Raw genomic sequence first — 17,500 nt, forward strand, 5'->3', positions numbered from 1 at the left:
TTTTTTCTTTAACCTGTTACCTATTTTATCGGTCTCTTTGCTGAATCACTAAGTTATGGAGACATAAATAAACCAACACCAGTTGTCAAACGGTGGTGGCGGACAAACACACACAGATATATATGTATACACAACAGGTTTTTCTCAGTTTCTGTCTCCCAAATTCATTCACAAGGCTTTGATCAGCTCTAGGCTATAGTAGAAGACACTTGCCCAAGATGCTACATAGTGAGGTTGAACCTGGAACCATATTGTTGCAAAGCAAGCTTCTTACTGCACAACCATGCCTGCTGATAGACAAAGTTTTTATAAGATTTGTACTGAGACATAATGTGTGTAGTTAGCATTTTTTTAAAGACAGTTCATAGAAAGAATTTGTTTCCAGTGATTTCTTAAAGAGGCATAAATAAAGAATATTCAGAAGGCAAGTTTATAAAACAAAAACATTGAAATTTATTCAGTAGTGTAATGAGTGCTAGCAAGTGGTAACAAGAATTAATCTTGCATGTAAATAGGAACCAAATATATGTGTATGCAAGACAAGAAAAATCGCATGAATTACTATATACATTGAAGCTTATATAAAACAGAGTGGAAGCTGATGTTAATCAAAGAGTTGTGTGTAGTTGTGTGTAGTTGGCGTAGGACACAGAAAATGTGACAAGTCAAAGAAAGAGATGTTGCTTCTATGGCATCAAATCTGCTACTGGTTTGAAACTGCTGTAGTGAGTTCATCCCGCTAAGGCAGATCACTGCTATTTTATTCATATGCTTCTAGCTCTGATTGGTTGAAATCTTCCACAGCACTACTGAACTATGTCACAGCAACAAAATAGATCTTTCTTGTCTTGCAACACTACCTCCCTGCAGACTACAAGTCAATACAAACAAGGAAAAAGAAGGAGAAAAAATGTGAAGCAAAATGAATACAAGGAAAACAAAATGTTCAGATACTGGAAAAAGAAAAAAATGAATATATTAAGTAAAACAAGCATGCAAATAGAAGACAGTTAAGCTAAACAACTAGTTTCACAAAGTCTCTCTGGCCAATGGACACTACTGCTGCGAGTTGTTATCACATATCTTAGTGAAGATGGGAGAGATGTTTGTGGAGTAGTGTGTATAGGGGTTGTATGTATGTGTGGAGCAGTGTGTGTGTATGTGGCTCTAGAACCATTAGAATCTATAGTAAAATGTTTGTTGGAGCGTATGAGCACATGATAAGCTCCAGAGTAAGGTAGAGTGAGAGGACTTCTCACTGCATCATTTCTGATGAAAGTATGGGCCCACGAGGCAATGTCCCTCAGGACTGAAAGTTTAATGGCTTGGTGCCAAGTGTTCATGAGTGGCAGGTCTTGAAAGTATAAATGCAGGCGGTTCACACAGAGTACAAGATCCTGAGTAGAAAGGTCAACTGGGGCAAGCATCTGCCCCAGCAAAGACAATAGAGCACAATACTGCAGCTCTGCTGGGAAGTATCCAAAGTCTCCCTTGAACAAATTCTGAATGCTGAGGAGTACTATGAGGAGGTACTCACTCCAGCATTGATTATCCGGGTAGGCATGAAACACAGCTTTCAACTGATGATGGAAGTGCTCCACCGTTCCATTAGAAGCAGGATGATAACTCATAGTACAGATCTGTTGTGCACTGATGATCTTAGTAAATTCTGTAAAAAGTGAGATTCAAATTGTCTACCATGGTCTGTAGTAATGGTGGTATGAACACTGTAACATGATATCCAGCCTGATACTAAGGTTCTCACTACCAATTCAGCAGAAATATCACTTAGCAGAATGGCTTTACGCCATTGGGTGAAACAGTCAATGCAGGTCAGGATGGATGAATATCCATGACTGACAGGCCAGGGTCCCATGAGATCAATATCAATATAGCAGAAATGTGCATCAGGAGTACTAAAAGTTCTGAGAGAGACACTGATGTGCTTATGCACATTTGACTTTTGGCATTGGAGGCAAGATTGAGACCATTCAGTAATGTCATGTCTCATATTTGGCCAGAAGAATCTAGCCATTATGAGCTTTACTGAGGCTGAGACTCCAGGGTGTGAAAGACTGCAAAGCTATGAATACAGCTCATCGATGAGTCCCTGGGAGGAAGAGATGAGGTGAATCCATTAACACATTACACAATATCTTCATATCAGCCGTTGGTAGAGGCAGGTACTTGAATTTGCATGTCACAAACTCAGAAGAAGTTGTGTCAAGTGAGTCCGGAGGTGGTTGGTCCGAGGACAAAACAATTATATCAGTCTCTGGAGTGGATGACAAAGAATTCACCGGCAGGTGGGACAATGCATCTGCAGCAGTGTTCTGATCTTTGGAGATGTGCTGGATATTACTGGTGAATTGAGATACGAAGTCCAGGTGTCTAGTCTCCCTCAGTAAATACTTTTCAGGCTTGGACCACAAGGAAAAAGTAAGGGGCTTATGATCTACATAGATGGTAAAGTTCCTCCATTCGAGGATATGTTGGAAAGGCTTCATTGAAAGGTAGATTGCCAACAATTCATGACCAAAGGTGCTGTAATGCCTCTTAGCAGGTTTCAGTTGCCGAGAGGAAAAGGCAAGAGGTTGAAGGTACCCTTGATGAAACTGTTGTAATGCAGCACCAATTGTTGTGTCCAATGCATCAACTGCAAGTGAAAGCTTTGCATCAGAGAAGGGTGCGTGAGGAATGATGCTTTAGTGAGTTCATGCTTCATGGTGTTAAAGACATCAATCTGGGCAATGAAACAGCTTCATTCTTCTTACAACAGTTCTTTAAAAGCTCAGTAAGAGGAGACAGAAGTCCAGCACAGTGAGGAATAAAACGTCTATAAAAGTTCAGTAAACCAAGGAAATGGCACAACTGGCGAAAGGAAATATGGCCAAGAAACACAACACAAGGAAATATGGTCAAGAAACACAACAGAGGATGTGCTAAAAACACATTTAGCAGGGTTAATCTGTACTTGAAATTGGTTAAGGCATTGGAAAAGTAGCTTTAAATAATCTCATGTCTACAACACAAATGTACAGATGTCTTCTTTGAGATTATAACTAAATCCACAACACATTATTCAAAGAAGGTAATATTTCAGATTTAAGTAAATACTAGTTTTTCAAAGCTGCTTATGCATTTTATTTTTCACAAAATCTCTTAAAATTCTATTTAATAGCATTTTCCTAGGGAATACATCATTTATTAAATTTTTCAGAAAGAGTGAAAGCTCAATTTTCCTTAGATATATATACTATTAGCCATAAAAGGTAGGAACATCTACATAAATGTTTTTCAACTAATCAATATCAACTGCCATGTAGCATGTAAGGGTGGTACACTTTAAAAAAAAAGTTGTGTAAATTTCTACCAAACTGTATTTTCAAATGTTCTATGGGTTTTACTTGAGAACATGAAAAGTTGGAGTATTGAACTCTCAAACAGAATCTCCCTAGGCACTAAATGGAACTCTGCCACTCAATTCCTTGAAAGGCATTCTCAGTTGCTTCTATATATTTTACATAACAACTTTTGTATATCATGGTTGGTAAAAGATAAATAACCTTGGGTTGTAATGCATGCATATCTATACACATGCAAATTTCTTTCCATATATTTTCTTGCATTATTCTGTTTATAATAACTATGTACAATTACTACATAACAGTGTTCACTAAAACATTATTCCTATCTCATACAGAGTAAACCTTTAAATATGCAATAACATGCATATTTTTCCAATACAATTCATTGTACACATGTAAAAACAATTGTTTGAAATAATGTTATCAAATTTTGGTACAAGGCCAGCAAACTTGAGGGAAGGGTTAAGTTGGTTACACTGACCCCAGTAGTCAACTGGTACTAATTTTATCAATCCTGAGAGGATGAAAAACAGAGTTGACCTTGGCAAAATTTGAACTCAGAACATAAATACAGACGTTTTGCCCTGCATAGTAACAATTCTGCAAACTTGAGGACTTCAAATAACTATTTTAAATAATAAATATATGGAATTCCAAACATTAATTACTGAGTAATTTATGTTTTAGAATGCAATCACTTTCCTCTACCTCTCACTTCTGCCTAATTACCATGACCAACCCAACACGTTTTTTAGATTATCAAATGCTGTTAGATAACATAATTCCTCTCAATATTTGGGATGAAGTTTTTGTTTCTAAATATGTGGATGACGTAAACATAACATCAAGTAAGAATAATTGCAATGCAAAGTATCACAGAATTGATGCTTTATGGTATTATTTACAACCTTTATCACTGAAAGATTGTTGGTAAAGATTTAAGAATTTTTCTAAAGTTGCAGAGATTTTACTTGTGATTCCACACTCAAGGTAGATCATTCCTTTAAGTAAATGGCATATTGTCTTCTCTCATTGTAATAAAACTAGAAGTCATTGACACAAGTTACAAGTATAAACCACCTAAGAACATGCCTGAGTAAGTAAAGAAGGCAAACATAGGGTACAATACTGAACACTGTGAACAAAAGAATATTTAGTTTGTTATATTATGGCATTAAAGTATTAGACATGTAAGTGTTAAATAGTGTTGAAGGTGTAATGTAAGTCAATGAATAAAGTTGTTCTTTCCAATGTTTGTATATCATACTTTAATAAAAATTGATGCAAGCAAATTTATAAGTGGGCCTCAATAAATTAATACACCATATTTATTCATGTATAATATGCACTTAAAGTACACTTTTGAATTTGTGCAAAGAAATCTCAGAAAAAAACAATCTATCGTGTGAAGAATGAAATAATGTGGAGAACTTCTCATAATGTGAAGAGAGAATTAATGAGTTATTCATTCCTTTATTTACATTATTTATGTTTGACGGATATTTGTCCTCATCTTGCTTGTTGTTAACACAACGTTTCAGCTGATATACCCTCCAGCCTTCATCAGGTGTCTTGGGGGAAATTTCGAACCTGGGTTCTCATTCCTAAGGTATTTTTCAATGTTACTTAGGAATGAGAACCCAGGTTCGAAATTTCCTCAAGACACCTAATGAAGGCTGGAGGGTATATCAGCCAAAATGTTGTGTTAACAACAACCAAGATGAGGTCAAATATCTGTCAAATGTAGATAATGTACATAATTCCTCATCTGTTAAATATAGAACTGTATTCATTCCTTATGTATATATATATTTCAGTAGCTAAAATATGTTTGTTGCAGTCAAGGCCTCTGTAAATGACTGATTCACCTGAAATGTATTAGTAAAATCATAAATTCTCTCCTTACAATGTAAGAAGCTCTCTGCACTATTTCTTTCTGTCTTTAGTATTTCAATGCTGTTCTTTCATCATTCCTGAGCCAAGTCTATTACAGTTAAGACCACTGAAAATGTAAATGTAGGTCTAATGTATATAATACACACAACAGGCTTGGGCTAAAATAGTTATGGTTTTTGATACACACAAGATTTCTTTCTTTCAAATTTGGCATTATCAACTTCAGTCTCATCAATCTCAACCTCAGATTTGTCATCATCAGCTTCAGTTTGACTATTACCAGTATTGGTTACATTATCATCTACCTCTATTTCATTATTGTCAACTTTAGTGACATCATCATCAAGTTAAATGTCATGACTTTTGGATGGAGTGAATTTTTTTATGAACAAGCATTGACATCAATGATTATTTGCTGCAAAATTGTAAAAGAATAGGTTTTGTATAGTTATAAAAACTGTCCCATTACCATAAATGTATATACGTTCTTCGGATGTAAAACAATAAATATTAAAATAACATTAATTTTACTTGTTATTCATCATTCCTATTTCTTAACTTTCTTTACATATTCAAAAAAAATCCAGCACAATCATCTTTGATTGTAATCAAAGACAGCCAGTATCAACATGTTAATATATGCAGACATATGTAAATATATTGACTGACACCAGGTTGACTTTGATTACTAAAAGCGATTATGTTGGATTTTCTTAGAGAGTTAAGCAAATGGAATAATGGATAAAAGTTCAACTGATGTTATTTATTTTTGTTTTGTTGTATATATATTTAGTATAATATTTAGTTTATCTTTTGCAAAGACCTGTTGGGACAAGTGAAATTGTAATTGAACCATACTCGATGACTGGCACCGTGCCAGTGGAGCACTAACAGCACTGTCAAGCATGTTCATAGCCAGAGCAGCTGTCTGGCTTCCGTGCTAGTGGCCTGTAAATAGCACCATTAGAGCGTAATCGTTACCAGCATTGCCTTCTAGCACTTGTGCTGGTGGCACGTTAGAAAATCATTTCAGCAAGGTCGTTGCCAGTGCCGCTGGACTGGCTCCCGTGCAGGTGGCACGTAAAAAATACCTTTTTGAGCGTGGCCGTTGCCAGTACTGTGTGACTGGCCCTCGTGCCAGTGGGACGTAAAAGCACCCACTACACTCTCGGAGTGGTTGGCGTTAGGAAGGGCATCCAGCTGTAGAAACTCTGCCAAATCAGATTGGAGCCTGGTGCAGCCTTCTGGCTTGCCAGTCCTCAGTCAAATCGTCCAACCCATGGAAAGCGAACGTTAAACGATGATGATGATGATGATGATTTAGTTTATCTTTAATGTACTAAATGTATGTATATCTAAGATATGATAATTTTCACAAAACATGTATTATGAAACTTTTTAATGTTTACATTCTTTTGCAGTTTTGTGACAAGTAATTAGAGATGTCAATATCTGTTTATAGAAAAAAAAATTCACTCTATTCTACAATTACAACATTTATGTTGATAACAAAATTTAAGTTGATAGTGACAAAATCGAGATAGACAACAATATAACTAAATTGATATTAGCAAAACTGTGGCTGGTGATAATGTCAAATTTGAGAAGACCCTGTTTATCCCCCCCCCCCCTCTCCCTTCCCCCTCCTCCTCCTCCTTCCCCTCCTCCTCCTTCCCCTCCTCCTCCTTCCCCTCCTCCTCCTTCCCCTCCTCCTCCTTCCCCTCCTCCTCCTTCCCCTCCTCCTCCTTCCCCTCCTCCTCCTTCCCCTCCTCCTCCTTCCCCTCCTCCTCCCCTCCTCCTCCCCTCCTCCCCCCTCCTCCTCCTCCTCCCCCCTCCCCCCTCCTCGTCTTCCTTTTCCTCCTCCTCCTTCTTTCCCCATCCGCCTCCTGTCCACCCTCTTCTTCCCCTCCTATCCCCCTTTCTTTACCCCACCCCTACTTCTTCTTGTGTGCGCGCGTTTGTCCCCCCATCACCGCTTGACAACCGGTGTTGGTGTGTTTACGCTCCCTTACCATAGCGGTTCTGCAAAAGAGACCAATAGAATAAGTACCAGATTTTAGAAATGATTAATTAGTGAGAGGTTGATTGGTTCGACCAAAATTCTTCAAAGTGGTGTCCCAGCATGGCTGCAGTCTAATGACTGACACAAGTAAAAAATAAAAGATAAATATTAAATAATTTTATAATACTGATTTCAAATTTCGGGAAAAAAAAATAAGCCCAGCAACTTTGGAGGAAGGAGTAAGTCGATTGCATTGATTCCAGTGCTCAACTGGTACTTATTTTATCGGCCCCGAAAAGATGAAAGACGATGTTGACATCATAGTTTGAAATATTGGCGAAAAGTTTAGTCCGATGAGAGTTATCCCCCTGTTTGTTGTTGGGTGTGTCTCAGGAGTTACCCGGCTTAAGGTATTGTCTCATCGGTACTTTTTCATCATCTTACAAGTAAATGTCAATTTTTATTTTTATTCCTCCAAAACTGTTCATAGTCAGAATTATTTTAAATTAACATCACATTTTGTTTCTTCATTATGTAAAAAAAATATAGAAAAAAATTGCGAATTCTGTCTTTATTACAAAGCTATTTATTTTGTAAACAAACCTTCGAATAAAATAATCTTGTTAGGTTTCTGTTATAATTCTATTTAGATATATATTATGCATTATAGCGATATAACTCGACCCTACTTTAGTTTATTGATGATACCCCCAGAAAAACGAAAAGCAAAGTTGTCGTCGCCCGGATTAGAATTCAAAACGTAAATTTCGTCGATCCAAAACATCGAATTTTTTTCGAATATTTTTTGAAAACGAAAACATTAAATCAGTTCCTTTATTACTGTTTCGTATTCAGTTTTAGGGTAGAAGCTGTAGTACCATGCAGTTATCTAATTCGAGTATACATGTTTCTTTGTTCTGTTCATCTTTCACATGGCGCTAACATCAAAACGAAGATTTCTTTAAGTTGGGAACCTAAAATATAGGTACCACGATCAATTCTTTTCTCATTAAAAGCTATTTTCATCTTTATGCATGCAGAACTAATGTTAATAATAATTATTACTATTATTTATTTCTTACATTGACACAATGTCGTCACATTCTTGGAATAGCAACTATAAAGTGATGAGGCTAACTTCAGTGCTGGACGAATGCTCTACATTTTAAACAACAGTAAAATGAAAGGCAAATTCGCCTGCGCAGGGCAAAATGTCTAGAGACTTAGATAAGTTCTGTGAAGTATTTTGTCCTGTTCTCCACTTTATTTTGCTTTCCACCACCCTCTCTTAGTTACTTCTATTTATGTTTTGAGAACAAATTAGCCGACGTCACGTCAACATTGCTTTCATCCATCAAGAACCTATGAAACAATCGACTCACACTTACCCAATCTTGGCTTTGTATCAATGTTATGAATTATTATTATTATTATTATTATTATTATTATTATTATTATTATTATTATTATCATTATCATTATTATTATTATTATTATAGCAGCGAGCTGGCTGAATCGTAAGCACGCCGGGCAAAATGCTTAGCGGTATTTCATTTGCGCTACGTTCTGAGTTCAAATTCCGCCGGAGTCGACTTTGCCTTTCATCCTTTCGGGGTCAATTAAATAACTACCAGTTGCGCACTGGGGTCGATGTAATCGACTTAATCCTCTCCCCCAAATCTGAGGCCTTGTGCTTCCAGTAGAAAGGATTAAAAATATATTTTTTATTTATTCTATTAGTTTCGTTTACACGCAAAACCCTCACAACTACACACACTCACACACATCCAGACGCATTTTTTTTTTGTCCTGTGCTGTCCATAATGTTTTTCTTCCTGTAAACCCTTGTGGTTAATAAAGAAATCATCATTATTATTAAGGTCGACTTTGCCTTTAATCTTTTCAGGGTTGATAAATTAAGTACCAGTGGAGTACTGGAGTCGATGTGAAAGACTGTTCGTCTCCCCACAAAATTCATGCTTGTGCCTATAATAGAAAGGATTATTATTAGGCAGAATTGATAGCACGTCAGGCAAAGTACTTAGTGATATTTCGTCTGTCCTTATGTTCTGAGCTCAAATTCCACCAAGACCAACTTTGTCTTTCATCCTTTCGGGGTTGATAAATTGAGTACCAGTGAAACACTGGGGTCGGTCTAATCGACTAGTCTCCTCCCTCAAAATTTCAGGCCTTGTGCTTATAGTAGAAAGGCTTATTATTAAGGTGGTGAGCTGGTAGAATTGTTAGCACTCCAGGTAAAATGCTTAGCAGCATTTCTTCTATCATTATGTTCTGAGTTTAGATTCCTCCAATGTTGACTTTGCCTTTCACCCTTTCAAGGTAAATAGATTAAGTACCAGTGAAACACTGGGGTCAGTCAATTTAATTGACTAGTCCCATCCCCAAAATTTCAGGCCTTGTGTAAAAAGGAATATTAATTTTATATGTTTGACTTTTGCTTTGTATTTGTACAAGTTGGCTCCAAGTCTCACCCAGAGACCTCAAGAGACAAGTTAGAAGTTCATGTTGATGTTATGCCTAGGGTGTCATATATTTGATTTTGTACATAGTATTGTTCTAGAAAATATTTAAGAAAACATAAGAAAATTATGAGCTTGTTTTAAAATTTGAGATTACATAGACAGTATTTTACAGAGGATATAGGCAGTTCCCATGAGCACTATCTTTTGAATTTCTGCCAAATTATTATTATTATTATTATTATTTTGTCTATTATAAAAGACTCTCGGATAGTTTTTAATTACCAGTTATTCTTTACTTGAAAGCAGGCAATAACAAATCACCAGAGGTTTCAAGTAGTGGCTGGTATTTCTCAATCTTTTCTGTTTCCTTACATTTCACCCTCGAATTGCCTGGTATTACAATATCTATTATCTTTACTTCTTTTTCATCTTTATGGATGAGCACGATATCTGGTCGTCTCACCTCTATGACTTGGTTGCACTGCATGTTAAAATTCCAGAGTATTTTGTAATGTTCATTTTCCATTACTCCCTCTGGCTTGAGTTCAAAAAATTATTGCTAAATCGAAAAAGAGGCATTGGCGATTATATTTGGTATAAAAAAGTTTCACGGGTTTATATATGGTAGTCAGTTTAGACTACAAACAGACCATTGCCCGTTGCTAATGATTTATGGATACAAGAAAGGAATCCCAGTACATACAGCAAACAGGTTGCAGTGATGAGGCACCATACTACTACTAAACTACAACTACACAATGGAATATTTACCTTTGAAAAAGCTAGGACATGCTGACAGCCTATCCAGGTTAATACTCAGAAATAATGAACCATTTGAGGGCACAGTAATAGCAACCCTAAAAGCCAAAGGGGAAATTAAACACATAATGTGGAACATTGTACAAGAGTTACCAATAACTCTGGAGGAGATAACGTGACATGCATCAAAAAATAAGTTCATGAATGAAATGAAAAAGAAAAAAAACTCTATGGTCAGCTAAAGAAAACAAAAATAGGTTTGGTAATAAAAAACAGCAACAAGTAAACATATATTCAATGTGATGGCAAACTGATGTTTGGCCAAAGGATAGTGATACCTGAGACTTTACAAAAAAGAATGTTGAAAGAATCCCATATTGGACATCTGGGGATTGCAAGGATGAAAGCATTTATGTGTATTGGCCAAAGATGGACAAGGAAGTTGAATAAAAGGCAGCAGAAGATGTGCTCTGGCAGTGAAATTGTCTACTCAAAAATGGGAGACTTGGCCAGAAATAAAAAGTCCATGGTCAAGACTACATATCGATTTTGCAGGTCCTTTAAATGGTTATTACTACTTTGTAATAGTCAATAGTTTTACAAAATGGCTGGAAATTGTTAAGTGCAAAAGATCAACCTCTGAAACGGTAATAAATTATTTGCACAAATTATTTGCTAGATTTGGCATCTCAGATGTGATTGTATCTGATAATGGAACACAATTTGTGTCCAGTGAATTTTTAAAATTCTGCAAAATGTTCATGGTAGAACATAAAACGACAGTGCCTTACCATCCCTAATCAAATGGACCGGCAGGCAGAGCATTTTGTAGACATTTTAAAAAGACCTTTGAGGAAAGCAAACAAGGAAATCACAGACGAAGTTGCTCTGCAGCAATTCCTAAGAGTATACAGGGTGACACCAAACCTCAATACACAAACAGGAATCTCACAGCAGAACTGATGTTCGTGAGAAGGTGAAATCAGTTTTTGATAAACTGTTACCTGGCGAGGAAAGAAAAACTTTCCAGGAAAGACAATCAAAAATTTTTCACAATTGGTGATAAGGTGTACATGAGGTCGTATAAAATGGAAAACAGTACTGGGAAGAAAGTAAAATTACCAAATACATAAGAAAAATGATCTACGGAATTAAAAGCAGAAAAAGTATTGAAAAAGGATACAGAAACCAATTGAAGAAGGGATTCATAGAAAACGAACCAGACAGATTAGAAGAACCTATGGAATGGCTGTATGACAGATTCCAGGTACCAACACTATTACAGATGGTTGAACGCATGCGTACAAGTGGAAGAAAAAGGAAGAACACAGAGTTCCTACAAACACGCCAAAAAGAAAAATATGAAGTTGGAAAAAAAAAATGTTAAAAAGAGAGGAGGGGTGAATAAAGTGAAATAAAAATTCCTTGCTTCCCAAAGAAGAAAAAACTAAAAGATGTAGTGTAAATGGTACTCCTCTTCCTACATGATAAAGTCAGACAGTCAGTCGTTGTAGCAGGTCAGTAGTAGTAGAGTTGTTGTACGAGTTCTCAGTTGGAGTTAGTGTCAGTTATGTGACATATACGAGTTCAAGTTACCGTCAAGGTAAACATTTCAAAGTCATTGTCTTGTGGAGCTATCAGTGATAATGTGATAGACGAGTCAAAGATATTAAGACGCAGAATACCGCCACAACATAAATAGTGGCGACAAGAATATTACAGTGCCAACGATAACATACAAGTGGACAAGGATCCACATTATAACTAGTGGAAAGAGTTATTATTGTTATTATTATTATTATTATTATTATTATTATTATTATTATTATTAATTATTAATTTGGTTTGGCTCAGGTTTGGTCTTATTCCTGGTAGGAATTGTGTGGATAATGGGTTACTACCTGTAACCTTAGGTATCCACAAGTTTGCAGCAGTCTTTCAAGTGCTTAGAACCCTCCTGATAATTGTTCCTGTCCCTAAGAGACAAACTTTCTATAGGTGCTCTACCGGACATTCTATTTCAATTTCCTTCAACCATTTATCTAGACTGTGCTTACTGTTCCCAACACACCCAATTATTATAGGCACAGCCTTTACTATTTGCATGCTCCAAATTCTTCCTATTTCAAATTTTAAGGGATTGTATTTTTTTGTTGTTGTTCTTCTTCCCCTTTCTTTACAATCCTGGAATCAAACAGGCATGATGGATTGATATGTAAGCAACTTCACTTTTCCTTAGCTATAATTGTTATGTCTGCTCTATTATTTTCTAACTTCTTGTTAGTTTGAATAAGAAAGTCCCACAAAATCTTATATTTCTCTGACTCCAGTACTCTTTCGACTTGATGATTGTACCATGTGTTTCCAACTTCAAATTCCTATTTCTGGCACAGTTTCCAGTGTAAAACATTTACAACTTGGTCATGCCACCATTTCTTATATTCTTCCCGTGCCAACTCGGGGCATTCTGTCACACTGTGTGCCACTGTCTCATTCCAAGTTCCACAGGCTCTACATTTTTCTGACACATTCTCTCCATATATATATTTTCTTAAGTTGTTTGTTTTTATTGCTTGATCTTGGGCTGCTACAATAGGCTCTCTGTTTCTTTTTTTAATTGTCCTTTTTTTAACCAATCCCAGGATTTTGTTCCACATGTATCTTCAGTGGCTCTCCAAAATTAGCCATGCAGAGGTTTCTCTTCAATCTGTCTGATGTGCTCTCTTTGTATTTCATTCTTGTCCTTTTCTCTTATTACATGCTTCATCACCTGTTTCTTTATTAACTGTCTTTAGTAGATTTTCTGTGCTACTCTATAAATATTCTACTAGACTTTTTCTTTCTATCTGTACACATTCTTCTACTGACATTAAGCCTATACTACCTCTCACTGCTACCCCTTAACTCATTTGGATGGTGGGCTCCATACATTGTCAACAACCTCCTAGTTTTTCTGTCAAGTTTCTTTATATCAATTTTGGTCCAGTTTATAATTCCAACTCCATATCTGATTAAGGGTACTGCTTTTGAATTTATTACTCCAGTAAGATTTTGGAATTCAGCTTTGACTGCAATTTCCTTGTGTACTCCCTACTGGTAATTTGTTTCATTTCTTCATTTTTTATCTTGTCTGTTCCAGTATTCCCAAGTACTTATATCACTGTCCTTTCTCAACCATTCTTATTGTTTGCCCATTTGGCTTTTCAGTTCCCTAGCTTCTTTCAAATCTTCCTCATTTCATTTTCAATATAGTGCACTTTTCTATCCCAAATTCCATACATCATTTGAGAAGATGTGGATAGTATGTACAAAAATTTCAAGCTGCTTCTCATTTGTTGCATAAACCTTTATATCATCCATGAAAAAAAAAAAAAAAATGCTTGGTTCTATTATAAATTTAAACCTCAGTGGGGGTCTTTGAACAGATTCAGTTTGAAACCCAAACTATCTGTTTACACAAATTCTCATTTGTCACCCAATCCTGAACTACTATACAAACTTACCCAAATTTTAAAATTTTACAATGTAAATGTTTTAAGGAGTAGAATGAAGAGAAGTGGGTGGAGTAGAAAACCTTTAATGGATACCAATGTGAATGATAGATTCTTTGTTGAAGTTGCCAACAGTACTAACCCTGTTTTACTTTCACATATGTGACTTGAACAGCTCTTGCAAAATTATTTATTCACTCTAAGCTTTTTTCATTGTTCACCAAACTTTCTTTAAATGAACAAGTGCAAGCAGTAATTTTTCCTTTTAATCTTCATTTTGAACTTTTTTCTAGAAAAAATATTAACAAATGAAGTTCACTTGTATTCTGCATTGAATTTCTTACAATACTTGGTATTGTACTAGTTACTCAATTCCTTAATTGGAAGATTCTGCGATATCTCCTCTTATAAAATAATCTTGTAATTTGTTTCTGGAAACTCTTCAACTTTCTTCACACTAACATTACCATTATTTAATTTTCTCTATTGACATCTATTTTTAACAGGATTCTGATTGATAAAAAATGTCTGGTGATCTTTATATTGGCATTGATGTAGGAACTGCAAGTGTAAGGGCAGCACTTTTCCAAAATAATGGAACACTGATTGCCAAACATGTCAGTAAAATCTCCATTCACAATCCACAACCAGATTATTATGAGCAGTCAACAGAAAACATTTGGGCTGCTGTTATTTGTTCTGTCAAGGTAGGGGCAACAACATGATATTTCTCTCTTTAACTGTTTGATGTTCCACTGTGTGTTTTTTTTCTTGATGATTTTCTCTTTTGTTTGATGTTTTTCTCTTCTCTTTGATGTTCCTCTCTTTTGTTTGATGTTTCTCTTGTTTGTTTGATGTTTTTAAAAAAGATTTTCAATCATATTCTAATTAGTCCTCATTGTTTTGATACCTGCTAGCAATAATAACCAAATCTGAAATACAGAATTCTTCTGTGAAACTTTGATTGTGTTATTTTATCTATAAAGTTATAAAATGGTTGAAAACAGGGTTTAGTCAGTGTGGTCACTAATTTAGCATGAGTGTTCTGTGATTTAATGTATGAAGAATATTCATGTGAGAGTCCATTCCAGTGTGCTTTTGATAAGTGTGTATAAAGAATGTCAGAAGGCACTTCATTTCCAATGAAATATTTATTTAAATAAAACAAGTGCTGGCAAGTTGTAACAATAATTAATCTGCATGTGTATGCAAATCATCTATATGCATATGTGAGACAGGAAAAATCTCATAATTTACTTTTTGCACGAAGAGGTTATGTGGAAGCCGTTGTAAGCTAATAGGAACAAGAATGTACTACTCATTTTGAGGCAGAATTGTAGCTGACATCATTCAAGTAAGTTGCGTGAACACAAAAACTGTGGCTTATCAAAGGAAGAGATGTTACTTCAAGGCCATCTTTTCACCAACGGATATGAAAGTGCCACTTCACTGCTAAAGCAGATCACTGTCATTTGTATTCATACGCAGCCAGCTCTGATTGGCTGTAGTCTGCCACAGCACAACTGAACTATGCTATGACAACAAAATAGATCTTTCCTGACTTGCTACAAGGGTATCTTACTGTCATATAATGTTTACTACATCATTCGGTATTTATATATTGCTTTGAGTTGTCTATTGGCTGATTATATACAATGTGTATAAAAAAAATTTGAGCCTGGTAATTTTTTTAAAGATTTTGCCATAAATAAAATATTCTATTCTACCAAACATTTCGGATGTCAAAGAATTAATGAATTCTTATAATGAAATAACTATTACATGGTCATTAATCAAATATAGCAACTTTATGACCATTGGGATCCCCTTTTTTAATCATTATCATTGTTGTTGTCATTGTCTTCATCATCGTCATCATCATCATTATTAAGGCAGTGAGCTAGCAGAATTGTTAGCAACATTTCATCTGTTTTTATGTTCTGAGTTCAAATTCATCCTTTCGGAGTCGATAAATTAAATACCAGTGAAATGCTGAGGTTGATGTGAGTGACTATCCTTCTCCACCTCAAATTGCAGGCCTTGTGCCAATAGAAGAAAGGATCATCATCATCATCATTATTAAGGTGGAAAGCTAGTGAGTGGGACAGAATGCTTTCTTCTGGTTTTACATTCCAAATTCAAATTCATCTGAGGTTGACTTTCATCCTCTCTGGGTACCAATTGAACGCTGGGGTTGATGTAACCAACCAGCTCTCTCCCCCAAAATTTCAGGCTTTGTGCTTACAGTAGAAAGGATTATTATTATTGTTGTTGTATCCTGTTCACTACTCTGAGGACATCACACATATTAAATGTAATGATGACATCTGCTGTTATGAAAGTTTTAATCCTTTAGCATTTCAACAGGCCTTACCCAGTACAAATATTCTACCAATTTTATGTTCAAACTGGCCAGATCCAGCCTCTCACACTTATCTTACAATATCATTCTAAAAATAAGCAATCACATCTTTGAAATTTCAAAGCTACATGATAATGCAGGATTAATTTTTAGAAAACGTGTATAACAAGCATTATTATATTTGACAAAGTAATCTGGATGCTAAAGGGTTAAAATGTGTTTCTAATCTTTAGTAGTTTTAACATTAATATTCTATGGTTTAGTTAATATCAGTTTCCTTGAAACTTTTTCTTCAGGGAATAATGTCTTCTAGTCAAGTAAGTCCCAAAGATGTGAAAGGTATTGGATTCGATGCAACGTGTTCACTTGTAGTTCTGGATGCAAATGGTCAGCCTTTAACTGTTAATCCTTCAGGTCAGTAATATATTTTTCATGTTTTCTTTGTTAACAATCTATTAACCTTTTTTATGCCAACTCATCTAAGACCCCCCCCCCCACTAGTCCTTTGATATAATACTCCTGTTTGAACACTTCAGCATTTAAACTGGTCATAACAGTCCTAAATATTCTATGTTTAAACTAGCCAGATCCAGCCTCTCACACCTATCCTACATGTCATTCTAAAAATAAACTGTCATGTCATTAAAATTTCAAAGTTACAAGATATTGAATGATTAATTCAAAATAACATGAATAAACAAGCATTACATTTGACAGAGTAATATGAATACTAAAGGGTTAAAGTGATCTAAATGAAAAAATTTTGCATCTAAATTTTATGTTAATTTATGTTCTAAACACCAGAAAAATAACGGCAAAGTTATTTTACTAAATTCTTCATTATTTTCAAAATTAATTGAAACAAAGGTAGTGTATTTCAGAAGAAATATGGTAACAAAAAGGCTAATGTACTGCTGCAACCTGGACTATAAACATCAAAGATAAGGCAGCCCTTAACTTGGGTTCTTGACCTTATAATGTCTAAAATAACAATATGTTTTATCTTTTACTTGTTTTCATGACTGGACTACTTTCATATTCGGCAGTGCCTTGAAGGGCTTAGTTGAGCAAATTGACCCAAGTATTTCTTTTTAAAACCTGGTATCCTATCAGTTTCTTTGGATAAATACTAAGTTACA

At 35.4% G+C, this 17,500-nt stretch overlaps 1 protein-coding gene across 6 annotated transcripts in view; it reads left to right on the forward strand.

Annotated features, from left to right (window-relative positions):
* LOC106874293 (FGGY carbohydrate kinase domain-containing protein) overlaps positions 1–17,500 on the forward strand; it is a 100,434-nt gene that overhangs the window by 22,161 nt on the left and 60,773 nt on the right. For 2 of the 6 annotated variants that reach the window (XM_014921970.3, XM_052970621.2), the window contains exons 1-3: positions 7,211–7,712; positions 14,506–14,706; positions 16,658–16,775. In XM_014921970.3, coding sequence (XP_014777456.1) covers positions 14,524–14,706; positions 16,658–16,775 — 301 coding nt within the window. In that variant the 5' untranslated portion in view covers positions 7,211–7,712; positions 14,506–14,523. Of the gene's footprint in view, positions 1–7,186; positions 7,713–14,505; positions 14,707–16,657; positions 16,776–17,500 lie in introns of those variants that run through there. The other 4 variants (XM_014921973.3, XM_089357435.1, XM_014921971.3 and 1 more) reach the window with 3 other exon arrangements.

This window comes from Octopus bimaculoides, chromosome 9 (genome assembly GCF_046866305.1).
Source record: "Octopus bimaculoides isolate indiv1 chromosome 9, ASM4686630v1, whole genome shotgun sequence".
In the NCBI taxonomy this organism is placed as follows: Eukaryota; Metazoa; Mollusca; class Cephalopoda; order Octopoda; family Octopodidae; genus Octopus; species Octopus bimaculoides.